General features: G+C 53.4%; 2 protein-coding genes across 5 annotated transcripts in view; both read left to right on the top strand.

Moving 5' to 3' along the window:
- The window catches only part of PES1 (pescadillo ribosomal biogenesis factor 1), a 16,706-nt gene extending 12,986 nt beyond the window's left edge, over nucleotides 1–3,720 (top strand). Inside the window, exons 10-15 of one of the 2 annotated variants that reach the window (XM_007461201.1) lie at nucleotides 187–301; nucleotides 693–818; nucleotides 950–1,134; nucleotides 1,599–1,765; nucleotides 1,906–2,067; nucleotides 3,637–3,720. In XM_007461201.1, coding sequence (XP_007461263.1) covers nucleotides 187–301; nucleotides 693–818; nucleotides 950–1,134; nucleotides 1,599–1,765; nucleotides 1,906–2,067; nucleotides 3,637–3,720 — 839 coding nt within the window. Of the gene's footprint in view, nucleotides 1–173; nucleotides 302–692; nucleotides 819–949; nucleotides 1,135–1,598; nucleotides 1,766–1,905; nucleotides 2,068–3,636 lie in introns of both variants that reach the window. The other variant, XM_007461200.1, reaches the window with a different exon arrangement.
- A 2,786-nt stretch (nucleotides 3,721–6,506) lies between these two features.
- Nucleotides 6,507–22,181, top strand: GAL3ST1 (galactose-3-O-sulfotransferase 1). 3 transcript variants are annotated; one of them, XM_007461199.1, is made up of 3 exons: nucleotides 6,507–6,568; nucleotides 19,823–19,962; nucleotides 20,746–22,181. In XM_007461199.1, exons 2-3 carry the CDS (start codon nucleotides 19,832–19,834, stop codon nucleotides 21,884–21,886), a joined length of 1,272 nt encoding a protein of 423 aa, XP_007461261.1. In that variant the 5' UTR covers nucleotides 6,507–6,568; nucleotides 19,823–19,831; the 3' UTR covers nucleotides 21,887–22,181. The 3 variants fall into 3 exon arrangements, with proteins under 3 accessions (XP_007461261.1, XP_007461259.1, XP_007461260.1); XM_007461197.1 differs by lacking the exon at nucleotides 6,507–6,568 and adding an exon at nucleotides 8,176–8,317 and having other exon boundaries at nucleotides 20,746–21,896; XM_007461198.1 differs by lacking the exon at nucleotides 6,507–6,568 and adding an exon at nucleotides 15,561–15,854.
- Nucleotides 22,182–24,102: the final 1,921 nt, after the last annotated feature.

The following is a 24,102-nucleotide window of genomic DNA, read 5'->3' as shown; positions in this document are numbered from 1 at the left end:
GATGAGTTCCCTGCTGATGGGGTGAGGAGTGCGCTGCCCTCTGGAAGCAGGGGTGGGGGAGGCGGGCGGACTGAGAGGTTTAGAAGGAAGCTGGGGAGGGGCTCATCTCCAGCCTCTGCCTCCAGTGGGGTGCAAGCAGGCCTGATAGTGTGAGCAGCCCCTTTTCTCAGTAGGAGATGGTGGCGCAGGAGGACTGCAGGAAGGAGCTGGAGGCTCAGGAAAAGCACAAGAAGCTCTTCGAGGGCCTGAAGTTCTTCCTGAACCGTGAGGTGCCCCGGGAGGCCCTGGCCTTTGTCATCAGGTGGGGAGCCTGACAGCACTGGCTCTGCCATACTGGGCTGGGTCCTGCCCTAGACAGTGCAACCCTGGACGCCCATCAGTAACAATGGGCTGGCGTCAGTATCCGCTGCTTAGGGCTGTTGTGAGGATTCAGCAAAATGGGTGTGGAAAACTCAGTACACCCCAAGCACATGGAAAGCACCCATTAGAGGGCAGCTGGCATCACTTCCTCACCAGCTTAGGGCAGAAGGTCTCCCCTGGGCCAGCACTGGAGGCGTCGGCCAATTGGGGGGGGGGTTCCTGGGGTGGGGAGGGGACAGGTGTGTCCTAGGAGCGTGAGCTTGTGGGCCAGTGGGTTCCAGGGTGGGCACCTCATGCCTCAGTACCCTCATGGGCTCCCCCTGTGCCTGTAGGAGTTTTGGAGGGAACGTGTCCTGGGACAAATCTCTGTGCATTGGGGCCACATATGACGTCACAGACTCTGGTATCACCCACCAGATTGTCGACCGGCCTGGGCAACAGACCCCTGTCATCGGCAGGTAGGCCCCCAAGGCCCTCGTCTTCCTCCGCCTGTTTGGGTTTCTGGGGGCGGAGGTCTGTCTCCAGGCCCCTGCAGATGCCGTGGGGTCTCGGGTGGCCCCACGGCTTTCTCTGCCTTCACCCTGCGCAGGTACTACGTGCAGCCCCAATGGGTGTTTGACTCCGTGAACGCCCGGCTCCTCCTCCCTGTGGCAGACTACTTTCCCGGGGTGCAGCTGCCTCCACACCTCTCGCCCTTCGTGTCAGAGAAGGAAGGCGATTACGTGCCCCCTGAGAAGCTGAAGTTGCTGGCCCTGCAGCGGGGGGAGCACCCAGGTGAGTGAAAGGGAGCTAGGCAGGGCGGGGTGGGCAGGCTCCTCCAGGCTGGCCTCGGCTCCGGGGGCTTCACCTGGCTGTTTCCCTTCTTGGCTACAAAGGTGGCAAGCTCCAGAGAACAGGGCAGCAGGGGTACAAAGCCCTTTAAACTCTCATTGGAGTTATGTGGTTTAGGAGGAGGAAACGTTTGTGTCTTATAATCTAGTGTTACTTGATGTTCAGAGTGACTGAGCAGAATGGTCTGGAAGTTCCACGGGAAGCAGCAGAGCTGAGGGGTTGGGGGCCTGGAGTTTGCTCTGAAGGCAGCTGGGCCTGTGGGGGAGGTGCCAGAGGGCCTGTGGTCGGGATGGCTCTGCTCTGCCTTTGGAACGTCTGTGCCAAAGAGGGTGGTGCCTGGTGCCAGTTCTCACGCCGCAAGGGGAAGAGCAGGCTCCCGGGTGTTCGGAATCCTTGGCTGTTTGTAGGAAATTTGAATGAATCTGAAGAGGAGGATGAGGAGGAAGATGATGAAGGCGATGGTGATGAAGAGGGAGGAAAAGAAGAGGAGGAGGAAGAAGACAAGGAGGCTGGTTCGGAAAGGGAGGAAGAGGCCCGACTGACGGCCCCGGAGGAGCCGAGGATGGAGGGGAAGGTACCGGGGAGTTGATTGGGTTCTCGGCCTGGGAAGCAGCCCCACTGGCCACCTTGGTGCCAGAAGGGTTGGAGCCAGGGGGCTGGAGGTAGAGGGTGGGGGTCAACCTGCATCCACAAGTGTCCCCCCGGTGTCCCCAGAAGCCCAAGGTGATGGTGGGCACAGTGAAGCTGGAGGATAAGCAGCGGCTGGCCCAGGAGGAGGACAGTGAGGCCAAGCGCCTGGCCATAATGATGATGAAGAAGCGGGAGAAGTACCTTTACAACAAGATCATGTTTGGCAAGAGGCGCAAAATCCGCGAGGTGAGTCTCCCCGCCGCCTGAGGCTCCAGCTGGGGCCGCACAGCTGAGCTTCGAGGCCGGCTGGCTCTCCCGGGCAGTCTCTGGGCCCTTTTCTAGCATTTTTCTGACGTTGTCTGCCTGCCCTGGGCATCTTGGTGTCAGTCTCCTTCCTGCACCCAGTGGTTTCTGAGTCTGCTGGGATTGGGGGCCAGAGCTCCCAGACTCGGGGCCTGCACTTCACAGAAGTGCGTGAAGCTGGAGGGACTGTGGGAGGTTTTGGTTCAGCTTCTGTTTTGTTTCCTCTCATTCACAGAGCCACATATGCTCAATATAAAAGAAAAAAAAATTTTAAGAGAGTTCTGTGCATGCCAGAACTCTGTAATGGACGCAAAAGTGGCTCACAGTCTTGCCCTTGGGGTGATCTGTAGTAATAGCCCCCCAGATTTCTTTTGTGCATGTAATATCACAGATGTTATTTGGGGGGCATTGTGCTACACATACAGGCAGAACTTGTTTTATGGCACTTAGCTTTATTGCACTTCACAGATAACGAGTTTGTTACAGATGGAAGGTTTGTGGCAACTCTGTGTTGAGCAAGTCTGTTTAGCACCATTTTTCCAGTATTTGCTCATTTCATGTCTCTGTGTCACCAGTGATGGTAATTCTCACAATATTTCTGACTTTTTCATTATTATTATATTTGTTATGGTGATTTGTGATCAATGTTCTTTGATGTTACTGTCTCAAAAAGACTAATTCACTGAAGGCTCAGACAATGGTTAGGTTTTTTTAGCAATAACGTATTTTTTATTAACGTATATGCACGGTGTTTTTAGACATAATGCCATTGCCACTTAACAGACAACAGCATAGCATAAACAACTTTTATATGCCCTGGGAAACCAAAAAATTCATGTGACTCCTTTTATTGCAGTATTCGCTTTATTGGGGTGGTGGGTGGAATCCAACCAACAATATCTCCGAGGTCTGCCTGTAGGTTGTTCTGCTGTGTGTTTGTTATTTAACCATAGCATGAACTGTCCGTGGCATCATACAGTGCATGGCCTGTTCCCTGCTGACAGGATTAGGTTGTCTCCCTTTTATAGTCGTTCTCAGAGAACAGTCCTGAGCACCTCTCTTCCTACCTCCAAGTGTCTCTGCAGGGTAAATTCTTAGGAGTGTAATTGCCAGGTTGAAAGGCCACCTGTTTTGGAATAGATTGTGCCACATGGCCCCGGGGAAGGACTGTTCCAGGTCGACCCCACCCTAGCAGCTCCTGTTGAAGGTTTGAATGGCCCCCAGCTTTCCCAGGTGAAGGGGGTCAGTGGGGCAGTTGCCTCCAGCTCTGGGAGCCTGCAATCCTCCTGACTTGCTGTGGGCCCATAACTTCACAGAGTCATAAAGGCAGGGGTGAAGGCACGGTTCCTCACCTGAGGCTCTTCAGAGGGGTTTGCTTTTTCCCCTTGGTAATTTGCCTGTTGGCTTTCCTGGAAGCTCTGCTTTTAAGGGGTGGCCTTGAGTGGCAGAAGGGGGAGTCCCCTTCCCTGACCTCTCCCCATCACAGCTTAATCCTCCCCTTCTTCCTCACAGGCCAACAAACTGGTGGAGAAGCGGAAAGCCCACGATGAGGCTGCAAGGTCTGAGAAGAAGGCCAAGAAGGCAAGGCCGGAGTGAGTGGCGGCAGCCTCGCCATGGGCGAGGCCAGCTCCCGGAGGCTGGACTTGGCACAGGGACCCAGAGGGCCTGGGCTTGGTGACAGACCAGGGTCTTTGCTGTTTTCATCCTTCTCCTCCCTCTGCCGGCCCTGGCCTCCTCTCACGATCTCTGGCTGGGCCCATGGACAGCCCCAGCCTCGCTCGGATGGAGCTCCCTGCTGGTGGCTGGGCAGAGGAGAGGCCTCTGCCTCTCCTTGACCCCGCGATGCTCCCAGGGGTCAAGCGACACAGGGGGCGGGACCCGACCAGCCCCTCACTGACTGTTCCCATTCACCCTAGCTTTCTGCATCCCCCCCACCCACATGTACGGTTGGACCCACGATTTTCCCAGTGCTCTGATGGAGGGTAGGGTGGGGAAGCATTTGTTATTAAATGGCTGGAGTTCTGCAGCCAGTTGAATTCTGTGTTCATGAGCCTTTCTGGGGTTGGAGAAGGGCCACCTAGTGCTCCAGGTTGGCCAGCCCTCAGTACTCACTGAGAGGAGCCAGTCACTGCTCGGAGCTTTCTGGCTGCCTGTGAATCCCTTGGGGTCCAAGGGTGCCAGAAGGTAGGCGCACATTCCAGCCCAGAGACTTTTCCGCTGTGAACCTGCTTCCTCATGTGTAAGCTAAGCGTAGAAATTCTGGAGCCTTCCTCCCAGGCATGTGTGAAGGAAGGGTTCAGTGATAATGTTTCAGAGAGTCACTAGTGTCAGGTGTCTGGTAGGTAAAGTACTCAGCAAACACCAACCGTGATTGTCATCACTTCCTGCTGGAGTCAGCTCAGGAGGTAAAAGCCAGTGTCTGAAGGATCTATGGGGCCTGAGTTGAGGGTACCTAGCTTTACCTTGTGGGCTTACGGGCAGAGCTGCCAAGGACCCCCAATGTGGCTTTGCCAGCAGCTGGACTTGTAACCCTGGCCGGGCCATCCTTATAGCTTCCCACTTGACCCTGGCAGTTCCCTTGCAGAGGCCCAAGGGGGCATGCCCTTGCCTGGACTGCCAGTGCCTCATGGCAGAGCCAGGGCCACTCAACCCCTCCTAGGTCAGGCAGGGAGATTCTGAATGCCCCCCCATGGTGCTCCTGTGGGCCGAGTGCTCTCAGGAGCAGGGCCCAGGATGGGGAAGTATGGGTTTGGAACTGGGCTCCTCCTTTGCCAAGTCTAGGCATTTGAGGGCCTTGGCCCTCTGCCCCTCACTCTGTAGAAGTGCCCAGGCTCTATAGAACTCTTTTGGGCAGTGTCTTCAGACCCAGCCTGTGCAGGGGGAAGGCAAGAGCTTGGGCAGGCTCTCTGGCTGAGGGAGTGGAGAACCTAGGGCTCTTATCTCACTGGGCCTCACCATGGGTGTGCTGTGGGTGTCAGAGAGAGATTATGTTCCACTCTGACATGCTTCATGGTGTGTGTGGGGAGGTGGTCTTCTAGAGTCAGGGACAGGGTCAGGGCCTCTGGAGCCAAAGTCTGCAGCCCTAGGGGATAACTTGGTCCTGCCTGGGTGCATGTACATCCCAGGGCCATGGCAGGGGTGCCAGGGCAAGGCCAGAAAGCAGGCCCATCAAATATGGAAAAATCCTGGACTTCCCTGGTGGCACAGTGGTTAAGGATCTGCCTGCCAATGCAGGTAACACGGGTTCGAGCCCTGGTCCGGGAAGATCCCACATGCTGTGGAGTAACTGAGCCTGTGCGCCACAACTACTGAGCCTGCACTCTAGAGCCCACGAGCCACAACTACTGAGCCCTCATACCACAACTACTGAAGCCCACGTGCCTAGAGCCTGTGCTCCGTTAGAAGCCACCGCAATGAGAAGTCCGCCCACTGCAATGAAGAGTAGACCCTGCTCACCGCAACTAGAGAAAGCCTGCGCGCAGCAATGAAAACCCAACACAGCCAAAAATAAATAGGATAAAAAAAAGATATGGAAAAATCCCTGGCAGTCATGCTAATGTGGAATTTTCCCCATTCCGGAGTCGCCCAGTAATGGCAGGGGCAGTGGGGCTCTGACATGGCTTATGCCCCACTGGGTGGCCAGCTGGTTTTGCACTGCCCACAGCTGGAGCTGAGCATTCTCAGCTCCAGGCAGGCACTAATCCCCATCCTTGGGCCTGCTCCTCTGGGGTGAAGGAGGGAAGCCTGGGACTGGAAAGAGATCCTGAATGCGGCACCTGCATCCTGATGGCACTGTGCTCAGTGATGGGCACCTTGGAGAGGGGGGCGTCAGCTGAGACCTCCCAGTGGTATGACCACCCCTACTCCTCTCATCCACATTTCAGATGCTAAAAATGTGTCCCCAGTTTGCACTGACTTTAGAGCCACAGGCCATATCTTCCAATGAATAAAGTTAAGCAGCTAGTGTAGCCTCCTTCTTTTTCCCAGAGCTGGGTTGCCCTCACCATCACCACGCCACCCCGTTTCCCAGGCACCCTCGAATCCTCTACGGAGCTGGGAGCTCGGCCGAGCCTCAGGGTCCGGCGGCAGGACAATGGCCCCGTTGGCACATCCGAGACAAACGCGCCTTGTTGGGCCAGCGGCGGGGGCGCGACGCTGCGCCCCGGCGCGCTGAATGCGGCTTCTGTGCGACCCGGGCAGGCGCAGAGGGGAGGGGGGGGGGCCGGGGCCCGGGGCGCCCATTGGCCGCGGCGCCGGGGGGGCCGGGCCAGGCTGGCGGCAGCACCTGGCCGGAGAGGTTGCGGCGGCGGCGGGGGCGGGAACATGGTCCAGGCCCGGCCGAGCAGGGGGACCCGGCGGGTCCGCCCCGCCGCCTTAGTAAGCGCCCGGGCGGCGCGGCCCGGGGCTGACCCTGCACGCCAAGGCCGAGAAGGACGGGGACAAGGTACGTCCTGGGGGCCCAGCACCCATCACCAGATTGCGCCTTGCCTCAGTCTACCCCCTGGGGTCCAAGCCCGCGCTGCCCACGCCCGGAACTGGGGCTGCGCACGCCAGACTCTAGACCTGAGTGGTGAGGGAGTGCTACACTACCGCTTCGGGGCTCACGCACCGGTCCTAGCTGACAGAGGGTGGGAAGGCTGGGCCCTGCGGCGGGGCGGGGAGGGGGGTGGCGCAAGTTGGTGCTCGCCCGGCCCTTGGTTTCTTCCCCACGGTCCCATTTCCAGGGTTTACCCAGTCCTTGGTCTTGGGGCGGGTGGGGCTGGAGCTGGGCTGGAACTGGGAGTTCATTAATCATTAATCTTGGACATGGTGCCAGAGCCCTGGGGGAGGAGGGGCAGGGATCTTCCCTCTTCCCACCAGCCCTCCCCAGAAGAGGGGCCGTCAGAGCAGGGGCTGGGCATCAGCATAAAAGATGGATCCCCTCTGCCTGGGGAAGGCCCTGTCCTCTACCACTTAGGGGGCAAGGCCACCAAGGAAAGGCTTGTGGGAGTGGGATAAACTCTGGTATCCAGGAATGGCCCCGAAGGTAACTCAACAGTTCCCTTGTTCCCTGGACCAGTGCTCAGAAAGGGGGTCCAGCTTGGTCTGCCCCCATTGGTGCCAAGCCAAGGTGCTTTGGTAACATTACAGAACAAGGCTGTGGTTCCTTCCCAGCGGGGACCCCCTCCCACCTGCCTAGAGCAGGAGAGGTGATGGGCACACATCTGGCTGCAGTAACCCACACCAGTGGGAGGGAGGGAGAGAGGGTGGCAGACCTGACACCTGATCACCTGGGTTGCCCCGGTGATAGGTGCCATGGAAATCCTCAGGAGGACAGTCCAGTTGGGAGAATCCAACCTCTGCCTTTACAAAGAGGGTGACCTAAGGCCCAGAGAGGGTAAGGCCATGGGCAGGCCTGAGCTGGAGCAGACCATGTGCTGCTGCATTGCCCCTTGCCCCTCAGAGGAGGCATTGTTACTAACCCTATTATCCAAGGGGGGAAACTGAGTTTCAGGGGGATTCAGTGACTTGCCCAAGGTCACATAGTTCAAATGTGGCTAAACTGACTCCAAATTCAGTGACTTGCCCGAGTCCCCATTTCAGGACCCCAGCCTTGCTCAAGATCTGTCTGCCCTTCTGGGGTCCTAGCCTCTTAGACCTTCCATGGCTGCCCCCAGCCCCCAGCTCAGGACCTCTCCCCCCTTGCCTCCCTAGCTCCCAGCTCTGCCTGACACTCGGGGGGTGGGCAGGCTGCTACCCTGGGAGCAGAGACAACAGAGCCCTGTTCCCAGCTGCCACCTCGGACTGCTTCCTCCCTGCTTCTCACTTGGGCAGAGCCCTGCCTGAAGGAATCCCTGTGGACAAAGAAGCACGCCTGCCTCCTGTGCATCCCCTTGTCTGATGCGCATGGGTCTGATATTTGAGGGCATGGGTCCAATCCAGCAAGAGAGGAGTGTGTCCTTCCCTCTAGGCTTTAAGGGACTAATTGTGTCACCCTGGTGAAAGAGGCAATGATTAACCTGGGAGAACGATACACAGATGTTGGAATTCCAGGCATGGCAACAGGCTTGTGAAGGGCTTCTTGCTTCCCTCAGGCTGAGCAAGGAATATGGACCATCCCTGTTTAGGAGCCCTGTCCTACTCCAGACAGGGAGGGCAGGATGGAGCAGAGCGCCCATGGGGGTCAGTGGGCTGGGGCCAGGGGAATAGCCAGGTGAGGAGTGATGGTTCAGAGGAAGTGGGGTTCCAGAGGAAACATGCTTTCCTACCTGCCAGCCCCAGGGCAGAGATGGGGTGTGGCTTGGGCACCCCCAGATCTGATCCCAGACTTGCCATGGGACCCTAGGCAAGTCCTTCTCTCTCTGTGCCTTGATTTTCTCAGATGTGAAATCTGGGAGTCAGGGACCTTGGGTCTGGAGCATGGGAAGTATAGGTGCTTGGATGGGGAGGGTGGCCCTCCAGGAGATGGTACTGGCGGGTCCTGCCTCTCCTGCCAGGTGGATCTAGAAGGGTCATGATAATAACCCGAGGTGTGTGCAAAGGGCTCCTTATGCCTCATCCCGTTTGATCCTCACAGCAAACCCGTGAGAAGGTTGAAGTATCCCCATTTGTTAGGAAACCAAGGCTCAGAGAGGGGAGGTCACCTGCCCAAGGTCGCCCAGCTGGGGAGCTGGGATTTATAGGCAGACCTCTCCAGGATTAGCGAGGTGGGCGGGCAGATCCAGGGCATTGTGCATAGCAAGTGCTCAGCACCTTTTAAAAAAACCTTTATATTTTACATATTTTTATGCAAACAAGTGCATGATATCCCTTTAAAAAACATTTCAGTCATGCTAGAAGGTAGGGAGAATGATACTACCAACTCTCACATACTCACCTGAGGGCTTCTCGGTGATTTTGAAGCTAATAAAGAAGGGATTGACTACTTGCTTAACGTGTGTTTTGCCACTCTTCAGTTAGAGCTACTTTGGGGTGACTCAAATCTGCCATCAGGAGGGGTGGTGATTTTGCCTGGACAAAGCAGCGAGGCAAGACCTGTGGGCTTGCTCGTAGTTCTGAGCCTCGGTGTCCCCGCCGTCACATGAGCTAGCAGGTGACACTAAGCGTGTCTGTGTGGTTGCCATTTGGAACCGTGGAAATAGGTGATTGACCCTGCAAGATCAAAAAGTTTTCTGAGTCATCAAAGAACACTGCCCTCTTAATCAGCTGCCAGGCCTGGTACCCAGCTGCAGCCATTCCCCCAGCCAAGGGGGCAGTAGGAGCAAGATGTCAGTGCTCCTTGACAAGTTTGGAGGTAGTCCTGAAAGCTGAAGTGCCCCTCGGGAGATCCTCCCCATCTCTACTCCAGCACCCCCTCCAAGAAGGTCTCAGAGGGAGGAAGCTTCCAGATTCTTGCAAGTCAGTCCTCCAGCGCTCCTGGATGGAGGGCCAGCCTCTCCATCTGCACCTTCAACTGTGCAGCTCACATTTTCCAGCTTCTTCTTTGTCCCAGACCCTTGCTGTCTCTTCCCCAGTTTAGGACACTGAGGTTCAGAGAGGGCAGCATGCCTGCCGTGGTCACACAACAAGGTGGGGCATGGTTCAGACTAGCCACGTTTCCCTCCTCCTCCAGCCAGACTGCAGTTTTTCAAAATGGAAACGTCGTTATTTTTAATTTTAATTTTTTCCAAAGTAATACAGACTCTTTGTAAAACAAAATTATATGTGTGTAAGTATATATTTATGTGTGTGTATGTGTGTACATATATGTGTGTATATATGTGTTTTTTTACTTCATTATATATTATGGGCATCATTTTAATGAGGACGTATTAGACCATTTGGATGAATGTCACATATTTTTAACCATCCCCTCTTGTTGGACACTTAGGTTGTTTCTATTTTTCCCCTTCGCTAAATAATAATACAATGAACATCTTTGTGCTCCGTCTCAGATCTCTTGTTAGATTTTCTTCTTTGAACAAATTCCCACAGGTAGAAGTGCTGGGTCTGAGGACGGGCACTTTTAGAGCTATAACAGTTGCTGTCAAATATGCATTCTAAGCACTGTAGGGAGAGTCTTTCTGCTCTGTTCTTAAAGTCTCCTCCATTGTCCCCGTAAGATTCCCTTCCAGCCACAGGAAACAGCCCTAGGACACCCTCACTCCACCACCATCTCTGCCAGAGCCCTGTTCCTATGTGTGCGCACTGAACAAACAGCATGGATGCCCATCAGTCAGGGAATGGTTCACAGGAGCAGTGGTTCCACAGAATGTTCTGTAGCCGATGTCTTTGGAGGCCCTTTATCTCCTTGGGGGGCTCTTTTCCTCCCTGTTCCCATAAGTGCAGGGGTCTTGTCCTTCCTCACCCTTTCACTGGTGACTCCATCTCCTCCTCTGGCCTCAATTCCCACCTCTGTGCCCATGGCCCCTAACCTCTCTCCCCGAGATCTCTTGTGCTCTAAGCAGGGGCTCCTCCTGCTCTTTGCACATTCTACGGGCATCCCACACATCCCCCAGACTCAATGTGTCCTAAGCTGAAACCGACGCTGTCCCTCTAACCCCTATAATAAACTTGCCCCTCTCATAGCCTCCCCTAACTCAGGAAATAGCTCCACTCCCAGCCAGCCAGTCACCCCAGCAGGGATTCTTTCCTCCCCTTCTCCACACCCTGTCACCCACCAAATGCTGTCCATGCCATGACCTACAGATGGTTCCAGTCCGTTCCCAGACTTCTCCTTGATCCAGGTCCCTTCACACCTGGACAGCTGTTAACAGCCACCATCTAGGTGTGCCTGCTTCTCCCGCTCCTTCCCACCCCTACAGTTAATTCTCTATCCGGCAGCCTGATGGGAAACCCATCTCCTCACTCTTCTTCTGAAGACCCTCCCAGGGCTCCCCACTGCTGACAGGATCCAAGCCAGATTCCTTAGCATGTTTCCTGAGGCCCTGTATGTCCTGCCTGCCCCTGCCCCTGCCCCCTTTCTGGCTGTACTGCTAATCTCCTTTGCCCACCCAACCTCTGACATGCACATGTACTGGACACTCCCAGCCAGGTTGAATATTTGTTAGTTTTTCAATTGCCCTGGGCCTTTGCACATGCTTTTCTCTTTGCCTGCTAGGGTAACAGGTGTGTTAGTTAATGCTAGCTGTTGTAACAGATAAGCCCCAAGTTTTAAAAGGCTTAACCCAATGGCAGTTTAGTTGTCATTTTCCTGAATCCAATCAGGTGTTTGGTGAGCAGGGATGCAGAGACCCAGGTTCCTCCCATCTCATGGCCCCACCCACCTCCAAATCCTTAGAGACCCCCCCCACATTCATCCAGCAAGTGGGAAAGGAGACCGCAGAGAAGATCTGACCACTTAACCTCATCAGCTCTCATTCTGCTCATATTCCACTGGCCAGAATTCAGTCACATGAGGACACTGAACTGCAAGGGAGAATGGGAAATGTAGTTTAGCCATGTACCCAGGGAGAAAGGGAACTAACTGCCTTTGGAAATTGGAAAACACACTGTAGCTTCTGCCGCTGGGGCCCCCTATCCCAGCAAGTCTCCCTGGCCACGCTCCTCCCGCCTCCAGGCTGAATCAGGTGTTTTCTCTGTGCTCCAGGAAGCCCTGCCAGTGTGTCCTCTCACAGCATCTACAGCTGTCAGCTTGCTCAACTCTCTCACGTCCAGCACTGAGAGCCCGAGCTCCGTGCACCGGGCATCATGCACCCCAGTGCTGGGCACAGTGCAGGTGCTCAGTAAATACCTGCAGAACAGATCAATTTAAAACTCATTGTGATCACAAAACGATGTCCACAATCTATTGATATGTGAAAAAAACAAAATGTGCTCCGCAACAGAGACCTCTCCTATTGCCTCTATGGATAGAAAAAATGTGAGGAGGCTTGTGCCGAAGCTTTAAGGGTGCTGCCCTCTGGGGATGGAGCTCTTTTCACTGTCCTCTTTATATTTTTCTGTAATTGTCTGAACTTTTTTTCATTGAGCATGTGCTGCTTTTATAATTACAATTTTTTTCCGGTGGGGGCAGAACCAGCCGGAGCCGACGTCACTGACACTGGGGGAAGAGACCCCTCTGGCAGGGCTGGAGGCCCAGGTTCTGCAATCAACGCTCCCACTCTGGAAAGCTTGGCTACACGTGGCTCTTCTTTTCTTTTTTAAAATTTATTTTATTGAAGTATAGTTGATTTACAATGTCGTGTGAGTTTCTGGTGTACAGCAAAGTGATTCAGTTATATATATATATATTCCTTTCATATTCTTTTTCCATTATGGTTTATTACAGGATATTGAATATATTTCCCTGTGCTATACAGTAGAACCTTGTTGTTTATCCATTCTATATATAATAGTTTGCATCTTCTAATCCCAAACATTTCTTACTTTAGAAAATGCTTTTATTGAGGTGTTTTCTTCATACTTCCCCAAACTGCTTACTAAATATGTAAAAAATCAGAGTAGTGTTTTGTATCATTGCTTTTGATAAAAGCAATGAAAAGAGCCAAAGTTCTTGAGATTTTTTTTTTTTTTTTTTTTTTTTGTGGTACGCGGACCTCTCACTGTTGTGGCCTCTCCCGCTGCGGAGCACAGGCTCCGGACACGCAGGCTCAGCGGCCATGGCTCATGGGCCCAGCCGCTCCGCGGCATGTGGGATCTTCCCGGACCGGGGCACAAACCCCGCGTCCATCAGCAGGCGGACTCTCAACCACTGCGCCACCAGGGAAGCCCTTGAGATATTTTTAAAACAGTAATTGAGTCACATTTTCCTTTTTACCGTATCAAGATGCTGTTGTTTTATTGAGTTGCCCTTGTCTCAGACTTAAACTATCTTGAACTATTATCATGTTGTAATTGAGATAAAAGAGGAATTTGCTTTGCATCAGCACTAACTGGTTTATCAATATCCTGTACCATTGACATTTTAAAACTGAATGTCTGTAAGATGGTAAGGCATATCTATACAAAGCCTTACAACTGGTAGTGTATAGGAAGCTGTTCAGAGTGTTATGTCTATATTATAGCCAGTTTTAGGCTATGGGTCACTTATCATAATTGAAAAACTAGTTACTAGTAACTTGTCCAGCCTCTAGACTAATTTTATGGGAGAGGAAATGTAAATTTCTGGAAGAAAAATTGCATACAAAATTAATTGGTGTTGACAATAGGATTAGAGCATTAGTATGCATTTGCATCTTTAGAATTTCATCTTCATTTTTCTGGATGTTAATGAATATATAATAAAAAAGTAAAAGCCTATGTTATGCTACACTGAAATTTCCCTCTATCTTTGCCAGTTTATCTTATATTCCGCTTCTTACTTTGAGTGTCACTGGATCAGAATGTTCCTTAGGCATCCTCTAGCATTCCTCAAATAATTTTCCTAGCAAAACTCTTATTCGATGATCATTTGCCATTCTAAAATGAAGTTTTTGTAGCATTAGTGCTTGTGTAAGTCTAACCCCAAAGACCAGCTAATAAAGAACTGTATGAAAATCAGTTGAATCAAATTAATTGAATAAAATGTATACAGTGCAATGTATGCATTGGCTACTAGAGTAGGGTTGTTATCAAAGAGGAAAGGAAGTGATCAAATTCCAAATAGAAATATTAAGAGCAGAAGCAACAAATAGATTTTTCCTTATTGTTGGCCTTGATCCACTATGACAAAAACAATATTTAGAAATATGAAACTTTCAATGTTTAATTTTTTCAAAACTATATATTACTGTTACAGATATATATGTGTGTCAATAAAATATTTATGTGGCTCTTCTTTACTAGCTTCCCACTCTTCCCACGATCTCACCTCTTGCTCAAAAGCTTTCACTCCACTCCTACATGGACGAGGTTCTTACCCCTCTGTGACACTGGGCTTGTCACTTCCCCTCCCTGTGCCTCAGCTTCCTCATATACAATAAAGTGGGGGATCTAAAGGGCTCTCTGCAAAGAATATGAGGGTGCGTGATGCATGGGAAGTCCTGAGCACAGAACTGGGCTGTGGTCCAGAGTCCACGCTCATAAACCGGCATGTCTGCTATTTGATGCCAGCTCTGCCCCAACTTTCTCCCATGCATCCGTCTTCAAGCTAGCTCAGCCCAGAAAAGATAAAACATCTCTATCCCATGCCCTGGACCTGGTTCAGCACTCAGGGAGATCAGGACTCTGGGCCTCCCCTGTTTCGTGGGTGCTTGCTGGGCTGCTCCCCGGCTGGGTGGGGCTTTGGGGGAAAGAGCATTCAGAGCACACTCTCAGATGCCTGCTGCTCCTTGGGAGGGACTGGCAGCTGCTCGTCCTATGGAAGTGCTCGATGTGGGATAAATGACAGTCACAGTAGGGAGGGTGGGAGGGAGGGAGACGCAAGTGGGAAGAGATATGGGAACATATGTATATGTATAACTGATTCACTTTGTTATAAAGCAGAAACTAACCATTGTAAAGCAATTATACTTTTATACAATTGGAGCAATTATACTCCAATAAAGATGTTAAAAAAAAAAAGAGGAGGGGGGGAGGTAGATGTAAGAGGGAGGAGATATGGGGATGTATGTATATGTATAGCTGATTCACCTTGTTATACAGCAGAAACTATCACAACATTTTAAAGCAATTACATTCCGATAAAGATGTTAAAAATTAATTAATTAATTAATTAAAAAACTGATGGTGATACCTGGGTTCCTAGAGCCCCACGCATGGGCCATGGTGGGAGCTCTGGGCATCAGTGCTGACGGAAGGATGTGGGGGGCTTTTCTGGGCACCCTCTGTCCATGGGCAAGGCTGAGCGAGAACAGACTTGAACCCAGCTAAGAACAGGATGCGAGAGATTCCAGTGCCTGGGCTGAGCCCGAGGGCCTCTGGCCCCTAGAACTGCCTCTTCCTAGGGAGACCTTGGGAAGGATCAGCATCTCTGATCGGCCCAAATCCCTCAAGGCTGGTCCAGGGTGTCCTGTGCCACCATCCTTCACACAGGCTGGAGGCAGGACAGGCGGGATTCCGTACTGTACTTCTTTGGTAAAGGATTTGGAGGTCAGAGAGGTGGAGTCTCATCAGACTCAGTACCTCTCAGCCCTGGTCAGGTACCCTTCCTCCAGCAGACCTTCCAGGTTGAGTTGCTTGCTCTCTGGGCTCTCACAGATTTTAGACAAACCTTGGTCTCAGGTTGTGTCTTGGCATCTTTAAGCCCTAGAGTTTGGGAAGTCCCTGTTTTGACTCTGGTTCTGTCTGCTCTTTGCTAACTGTGTGACCTTGGACAGGTGAGTTCACCTCTCTGAGCTTTGGTATCTTTACCTGGGGAGTGGCTAACAGTGGTACTTGACTCATAGGGTAGCTGTGAGACTTAAATGAGATGTGGAGGAGAAATTAGCTTCCCCAAACTCACCTGCCTCCCTGTCCCTCCCGTGGCCTTCAAGCCGGTCCCAGGCTCTCTGCCGGGCTCTGCGGCTGCTTGTCCTTGGCCCAAGGACGCCAGGGGCCTTGCTGAGCCATTGGATAAAGGAGCTGCCTGGCTGCTGAGGTCCAGAGAGGGTTGGGGACCACCCAGGGGGCAGAGGGCCAGGGCAGCACCTGCAGGGTACAGGGACATGCCACCTGCTCTCCCCAGGGAGGGAACTCATGAATATTCACACCCACTAGAGCATGAGGGAGCCAGCCAGCACACTCCTGGGTGTCATTGGAGCGTTCCTGTTTCCCAGTGACCACAGAGGCAGCCTGGGAGTCAGATGTGGCTCAGTCAGGGAGAGGAAAGGGGCATCCAGACACGGCCGGAGGTGAGTGTGTCTTCCTCTGTCCCACGCACAGGGCCCTGGGGGGAGCAGGACACCCTGGGACTGAGGCCTGCCTGGTGGTGATGCTCTAGGCAAGAAGGTTCACCATCCTGGGCTCGGTTTCCCTGTGTGCATGCTGTGGGGGATGAGTCCTGTTTCTCCTTTGTTCCCTGGAGTGTGCTGGTCCAGCCAAACAGGAGGATTGCTGGGCCTGGCCTGGAGCCAGCCATTGGCACAGACGGAGGGTGATGTGGCTAGGGTAACCCAGAAGGAGAGGAATAGATAGGGTGAGCTAGGGAGGGGGGATGGTCTGCCCTGAGTGCCTGGGACTGTCACCACCATAGCAGAGGAAAGAGACTCAGGTTCTGGCCCTGTCTTTGCTACTGCTGCACTGTGTGACCTTGATGGTGGCTCTGCCGTTTCTGAGCCTCAGCCTCCTTGCTGCACTGTCTTCCAGGCTACAGGCCGTGAGGCTTGGGCCAGGCTGAGATTGTCCTTGGTACCCCATGGACTTAGACCTAGGACCGTCAGCTGCCTGCAAGCCTCAGCCTTCTGTGATGGAACATCCAGCTGTGCACACCCTCCTTCCCACGGGCTTGGGCTGGGCCTGGGACATGCCAGGCTGAGGCCACCATGGACAAACGGGAAGATGCACATTTCAGGCCAACAGACCTGAACTCAAATCCCAGCCCTGCCTGCTGCCTTGCGACCCTGGGCAAGTCATGTCACCTCCCAGAGCCTCGGTTTCCCCATCTGCAAAATGGATGTGACAGTGGGGTCTGCCTCCCAGGATAGCGGGGTGGAGTCAGTGAGATGCTCTGGAGGAGACCCCATCCCAGGGCCTGGCTCATAGCAGGGCTCAAAAGTGAAATCAGAGGGTGGAAAGGGCCCAGGGCCCAGCACCTAGCAGGGCAGGGCCCGGCTGGTTTTGAGGAAGCCAAAGTGGGGGAATGAACAAATGAATGAGGGAAGCAGGGATGGGGGTTGAGGGGGCGGTCCTGGGCGGGGCCAGGCAGAGCCTGATTGGTGGTCCTGGGAGGCTGGTCTGCCCCCTGCTGCCTGACCTGCACCCAGAGCCTTGCCAGCCGCCTCCCAGAGTTCTGGAAAGTGCCCTGGTGAGTGGGGCTCCTGGGGCAGGGCTGGGCCCCGGGGTTCTTTAGAGGGCAGCAATCCGAACCCCTCCCCATTTTAAAGTCAGAGAAACCGAAGCCCAGGGCCCCACTCAGGCTTGGGGCTCACATCTGAGGCTCTGGCCTGGCCCAGGGCTCTGTCCTGATATTTGCTGGGACCCCTGAGGAACAGGAGGCTGGTGGGGTCACTTGAGGCAGGGGGCAGGTCTGTGCTTGGTCGGGGTGGGGGCAGCCACTCCTTGTTCAGGGGGAGCCCACCCTGAGGGCAACAAAGACAGGAACCCGGAGCAGGTCCCCACGCTCTTTGAGCGATAACTATGCGCTAGTCGTTTTGCCAGCCCCATCTCAGGAAAAGCCAGCACTACCAGCTTCCCCACTTAACAGATGAGAAACTGAGGCTCCAAGGGGTTCCTGTGATTGAAACACAGGCCCCGGGGCTTCCAGATTGGCTCCTCCCCTCTCCTGAGGCCTCTTCGTGACCAGACCTTCTCTAGCTGACTTTCCCCACCTCGCAAGCTTTATCTACTATTTAAATATAATAAATACATGTTATTGCCTTTTTATGATTAAAAGTAATACATGCTCCTTAAAAAAAATGCAACCCTTACAGAAATGCATAATATAGAAAATGATTACCTTTTATACCCCTCCCCCAGCTACACAGAGAATACCACTGTTAAAACTTAGAATATGCCCCTACAGTGGTTTCTTTCTGGGCCTATGTATATTTACCTATTGCCTATATGGATTGGGGGGCATAGTGTTCCAGAACTTTCTTTTTCCACATTAGTAGATCATGGTGTGTTTTCAAGCCAGTCCACTTGTTTCTTTTTCTTTTCCTTTTTTTTTTTTTTGTTAAGCGGGTACAGATGCCTCCATCTGGGAAAGGGCCTTGGTTTGTGGAACAGGTGCCCTGCTGATGGACACTGAGGTTGTTTCTAACTTTTTTCTGACCAAACCACCATGAACACCCTTGCATGGGTGACTTGGCCCAAGTGTTTTTGCAGAATAGTTGGAATTGGGAGAGCTTGTACCTTCCTCCTTTGATAGGAGTATCGGAAACTCTCTCACACTCTCGTCCACCCTTGACCCTGTCCACCTTGTCCACATAAGAGTGAACAGAGATATGTCATTGTCACCAGGGAAGCCAAATTCCCTCTTATATAGTTCCTTCCTCTGCAAATTTCTTCTTCATGTCCTTTCCTGTGAGGACAACTTTCTAGATGAGAAGCGGAAAACTCAGGGGCTGGTCGGGCAGACCTGGAGTACCTATTCTCTGCGAAAGGTTTGTGGGTGCCTCCGGTCACTTTTCCAGGGGGAATTACAAGGGGTCCTCTTCCAGGCTGACTGGCTGACCTCTGGCTGCAGGGTCAGTGGTGACATGCCATGCGTGTGATCACGGGGCAGCACGCATGATCTCTCTTGGCCTCTGGGGCCCAGGGCCTATTGCAGCATGCACCACAGCAGCAGTGGAAAGTTTTGGACCTGGGCTTTGCAGCTAAGGGGCGGTGGGAAGGCTCCCAAGTCCCAGCTCTCTCCTGGACCCCCCATGGCTTAGCCTGAACTGTCCCCATTACAGCTCAGGCCTCAGCCCCCTGCCGACAGGGTCGCCACAGTTAGACCTAAAACCTACTACCCCCCAAACTGAAAACAAACAAAAAAACCAGGACATCTAGTTAAATTTGATATTCAGAGACATATTGAATAATTTTTAGTATAACTATATCCCTGGCAATATTTGGGACACGTGTATACTAAAAAAAGTTTTATTTGTTGTGGGTTTTTTTTTTAATTTTATTTATTTATTTATCTTTGGCTGCTTTGGGTCTTTGTTGCTGCACATGGGCTTTCTCTAGTTGCATGAGCAGGGGCTACTCTTCATTGCGGTGTGCAGACTTCTCATTGTGGTGGCTTCTCTTGTTGTGGAGCACGGGCTCCAGGTACGCAGGCTTCAGTAGTTGTGGCACACAGGCTCAGTAGTTGTGGCTCGCGGGCTCTAGAGCGCAGGCTCAGTAGTTGTGGTGCACGGGCTTAGCTGCTCCGTGGCATGTGGGATCTTCTCAGACTAGTGCTCGAACCCGTGTCCCCTGCATTGGCAGGCGGATTCTTAACCACTGCGCCACCAGGGAGGTCCCTATTCATTGTTTATCTGAAATTCATACTTACCTGGTTAACCCTGCCTGCTGGCAGTTGGAGAAAAGATGGGCACATGGGCAGAGGCCGGGCTAGCTGTGTGATCTGAGCCCTCTCCTTCCTCGCTCTGAGCCTCCGTTTCTCCATCTGGCTCCCCTACAGACCCCATGGGCATGGGGGCCAGTAAGAAGAGATGAGGAGCCTTGGCCCCTCACTGGGCAGCTGGGAAGGGTGGCACGGGGGACAGGCGGGCTGGCTGGGCCTTCTGAAAGGTGAGGGATTCAGGCCCAGGCCCCTCCCTGTAGACAAACCTGGCCCCAGGCCTGGGGGGACAGAGCACTGGGAAAGGGTCTTCTTTTCCTTTTTACTTACAACATGATTTCATCATGAAGCCCCAAAAGGTGTAAAAAATAAACTAATGAACACCCACGTACCCACCACTCAGCTTAAAAGTTAAAACCGAACCAGGCAGCAGAACCTTCTCCCTGCCACACTCCCTAGCCTCTCTTTGCATTGGCTTTGCCCAGCAGGTCCATCTGCAGCCCAGTGTCTTTCTGTCCCTGTCTGGACCTGCTGGGGGGCCACAGAGCTGGCAAAGGCAGGTCCCAATGTTGAAGGCTGCCTCTCAAGCCAGCCAGGCCTGAGATGGCGGTGGGGGCTCCCTGCGGCCAGCCCCCTAACACTTTCCCTGCTCTGTATTCCCCACAGGTGTCTGAGATGCCACTGCCACAGAAGAAGCGCTGGGAGTCCATGGCCAAGGGGCTGGTGCTGGGAGCACTCTTCACCAGCTTCCTGCTACTGCTGTACTCATACGCCGTCCCCCCGCTGCACACTGGCCTGGCCTCCACGTGAGTGGCCCTGCTGGGCAGCCGAGGGCTGGGGGTGGGGGAGGGTTGGCTCCTGCCCCCGTGACCACGGTTACCTCCTGGGTGGCCACCCTGTGCCCTGCATCATGCTGTGCCAGGCAGAAATCCCACTGAGAGCAGAACACCCTGTGGAACCCTAGGCCTCAGTGTCCTCATCTGTGAAGTGGGTATAGTAACAGAGCCTGACATGGAGCATAAGAATCAAATAACACCATCTGCACGGTGGGCTCCAATGGGGCCAGGAGGTGGGGAGGACCTGTCCAAGAGCACACAGCTGGCACAGGCCTGGATTCAAACTGGGGTCTGTCTGCCTCCAAGCCTGGCTCCTAACCATGAGTCCACTCCGCCTCCCCACAGGGCTGTTCTGCCCAGGCCGCAGCACAGCCTGTGCCCTTAACTGGAGGTATTAAGTTGAACTAGAGGAAACTGCTAATAACCGACCATTTTCGGCCTGCAAAGTTTCATGTGGTCCTACCTAATGCTAATTCATGATAAATGTACTTAACAGTGGCCATGAATGAGACGTGTTATTGTCCTCACAGCAACACCACAAACAGGCTTATTGTCCCCATTTCACAGATGAGTAAAGTTAAGGCCAGAGAAGCCAAACAACTGACCTAGACCTTGCAACCTGAACGCAGGCCCATCTGGTCCCTGGGCTCCCCTGCCACACACCCCACCCCCAGCAGCCCGCTCTCTAGACCTGGGGTAGCGGAGCCCAGGGTGCTAAGTCCTGAGGCTCTGCCACCACTCCATCCCCAGCAGGACCCCCGAGGGCGCAGCACCCTGCTCCCCGGCCCTGAGTGAGCCAGAGGCACCGACCCCGGCCAACGGCTCGGCGGGAGGCTGCCAGCCGAGGCGCGACATCGTGTTCATGAAGACGCACAAGACGGCCAGCAGCACGCTGCTCAACATCCTGTTCCGCTTCGGCCAGAAGCACGGGCTCAAGTTCGCCTTCCCCAATGGCCGAAACGACTTTGACTACCCGGCCTTTTTCGCACGCAGCCTGGTGCAGGACTACCGGCCCGGGGCCTGCTTCAACATCATCTGCAACCACATGCGCTTCCACTACGACGAGGTCCGGGGCCTGGTGCCGCCCAACGCCACCTTCATCACTGTGCTCCGTGACCCCGCCCGCCTCTTCGAGTCCTCCTTCCACTACTTCGGCTCCGTGGTGCCCTTCACGTGGAAACTCTCGGGCCGCGACAAGCTGGCCAAGTTCCTGCAGGACCCAGACCGCTACTACGACCCCCACGGCTACAACGCCCACTACCTCCACAACCTGCTCTTCTTCGACCTGGGCTACGACAGCGACCTGGACCCCGGCAGCCCGCAGGTGCAGGAGCACATCCTGGAGGTGGAGCGCCGCTTCCACCTCGTGCTCCTGCAGGAGTATTTCGACGAGTCGCTAGTGCTGCTCAAGGACCTGCTGTGCTGGGAGCTGGAGGACGTGCTCTACTTCAAGCTCAATGCCCGCCGCGCCTCGGCAGTGCCGCGCCTCTCCGGCGAGCTGTACCGGCGCGCCACAGCCTGGAACGTGCTGGACGCCCGCCTCTACCGTCACTTCAACGCCAGCTTCTGGCGCAAGGTGGAGGCCTTTGGGCGCGAGCGCATGGCCCACGAGGTGGCCGCCCTGAGGCGCGCCAACGAGCGCATGCGCCGCATCTGCATAGACGGCGGCCACGCGGTGGACGCCACCGCCATCCAGGACTCGGCCATGCAGCCCTGGCAGCCGCTGGGAACCAAATCCATCCTGGGCTACAACCTCAAGAAGAGCATTGGGCGGCGGCACGCGCAGCTCTGTCGGCGCATGCTCACGCCCGAGATCCAGTACCTGATGGACCTGGGCGTCAACCTGTGGGTCACCAAGCTCTGGAAGCTCATCCGGGACTTCCTGCAGTGGTGACGCCCGCCCGTGGAGGAGGGCTGGGCAGGGGCCCGCTGGCCTCCCCCCACAGCCCTCCTGGTGCCACCCCAGCCCCTGGGGTGAGGCGGGGCTACTGCAGGGGTGCGACCAGCCAAGGACTGGGCCCACCGCACACAGGGCCTGAGATCAGTATTTGACTAATTATAGTTTTTTGGGTTTTGGTTTTTCGTTTTTTAAATTAAATCCCCTTCCCTCCAAAAAAGAATGTTCTATTTTCTGGCTCCCCTTAAAGGGGAGACTTCAGAAGTAAAAGAATTTGATGTGTTTTTGTTAATCAGCCTCAGTGGTGCTGACTGGCGGGGCCCTGGTGTGTGTGGGGTGACTGGTGGGGATTGGGGGAACCCAAGGGAGCATGGTGGGCACCTGAGTGTGTCTGTGGGGCAGAGCCCAGTGGTATGGCAGGGTTTGGTGTGTATCTGTCACATGCTGAAGCCCTGTGTGGTTGAAGGGGTCCCATGAGCTACCAAGACCTGGAAGATTGTGTGTGTGTGTGTGTGTGTGTGTGTGTGTGTGTGTGTGTGTGTGTGACAGGGAGGTGGGGAGAACTTGGTGGAGCCGTGAACAGCAGGCCCAGGGCCCAGGCTAACGGTTCCTCGTGCAATCTCATTAATCCTCACAATAATCCTTTGAGGTAGGCACAATTACCATCCCATATTACACATGTGGGATTTGACATTCTGAGAGCAGGAGGGAAATGCTTGAGGTCATGTTGCAAGATGTACCAGACCCAGTACTAAGCCATCTCCCTGGGAACCCAAACCCTTTCCATAGCCAATGTCTGTTCACCCATCCCTGCCTGCCCCCTTTCCCCTACTGACCACTCCAGGCTGCCTCACCATCTGCTTGTGCTCTAACCCTACCTAAGTCCTGCGTTTTCCCCTTCCACCCTGGAGTTCAGTTTAATTAATCCAAAAAACATTTTATATTCAGTAGATGTCTGTAATGCGCCCCAGCCTTGAGCTGGCCCTGAGCAGACAGCAGTCAGCAAGTTGGCTTAGACCCTCCTGGAGCTCATGTCCAGAGAGCAACCAAAGAATGTCGGATATGATCAACCATGGCAGGGGTGTGTCAGCTCTAACCATCTGCTTCCGTCAGCCTCCCCGGGGGACAGAGGCCCTTCCTCAGGTCTCTAACCAGTAGCCAGCAGCCAGATATGAAAAGCAGAAACCACAGCCAGGAGATTCTTTACTGGAGACCTGTTTGTGCCAGGTTCCAAGCCAAGTGCTTACATAACTTATCTGAATACCTACAACATCCTAGCTTTATAGATCAAAGCTCAGAGAGGTTAAGTGACCTACCCAAGGTCACACAGCTAATTAGGGCCAGGGTCAGAATTCAAAGTCAGATCAGTCAGCCAGATCACTCAACCTCCCTGGGCTTGAGTCAGTCTTCCTCCTGGGAGGAAGCTTCTGGTCCAAGGAGGGTAGGAAGGAGTTAGGTGACCAACTGTTTCACTTTTCTAGAACTGTCCCGGTTTTAGCACTGAAAGTTCCCACATTGAAGGAAGTGCCTCAGTCCTGGGCAACCAAGACGGTTGGTCAGTATGGGACAGGTTTGACCCCACCAACCCTCTGGGACCACTGCCTACACCCTCATAATATTCCTTGTGGCAAGAAATTAGCACAGCCTTGGAGTCTTTATTTAATTCATAGGGAGAAAAATAAGCAAAAATAAATAAATAAAACTGACAATATCTAAGACTATTTGCAGGAAAAGATGTAACTGACCCCACATTTATTAGAGAATTCTTCCTCCTTTTATTAATCAAAGAGAGACATGACTTAGTGCAATATGATAGCTTCCTGTGTTTGTGGAACCCTATAATCCTATTTCCTTGGACCCCTAAGGGCCTAGAAATGCCCATAATAATATTATATGTAATTACATTATTTATTATTATTAATACTGGCCCTTTTAAGTCCTTTTGAGATCCAAGGAGAACAATTCTGGCAGTTAGTAGTTGCTAAGAACATAAATTCCTTCACTAGCATTTACTATCTGCCTGGTTTGTTTTAAAAGCATTATAGTTATTAACTCCTTTATTAATGTAATTAATACTTTGATAATGAGTAGTTGCCAGGTACTGAGCAACCACTCTGTGCTCAGCCCTGTGCCATGTGGGAACATGCACAATTCCCTTTGCTCCCCCGAGGAGGTGACTGACACGCAGAGAGGCAGAGCAACCAGCCCAGGGT

This window comes from Lipotes vexillifer, unplaced genomic scaffold, assembly GCF_000442215.2.
Source record: "Lipotes vexillifer unplaced genomic scaffold, Lipotes_vexillifer_v1.1 scaffold691, whole genome shotgun sequence".
Classification (NCBI taxonomy): domain Eukaryota; kingdom Metazoa; phylum Chordata; class Mammalia; order Artiodactyla; family Lipotidae; genus Lipotes; species Lipotes vexillifer.
This window is presented reverse-complemented; position numbering and strand designations above follow the sequence as displayed.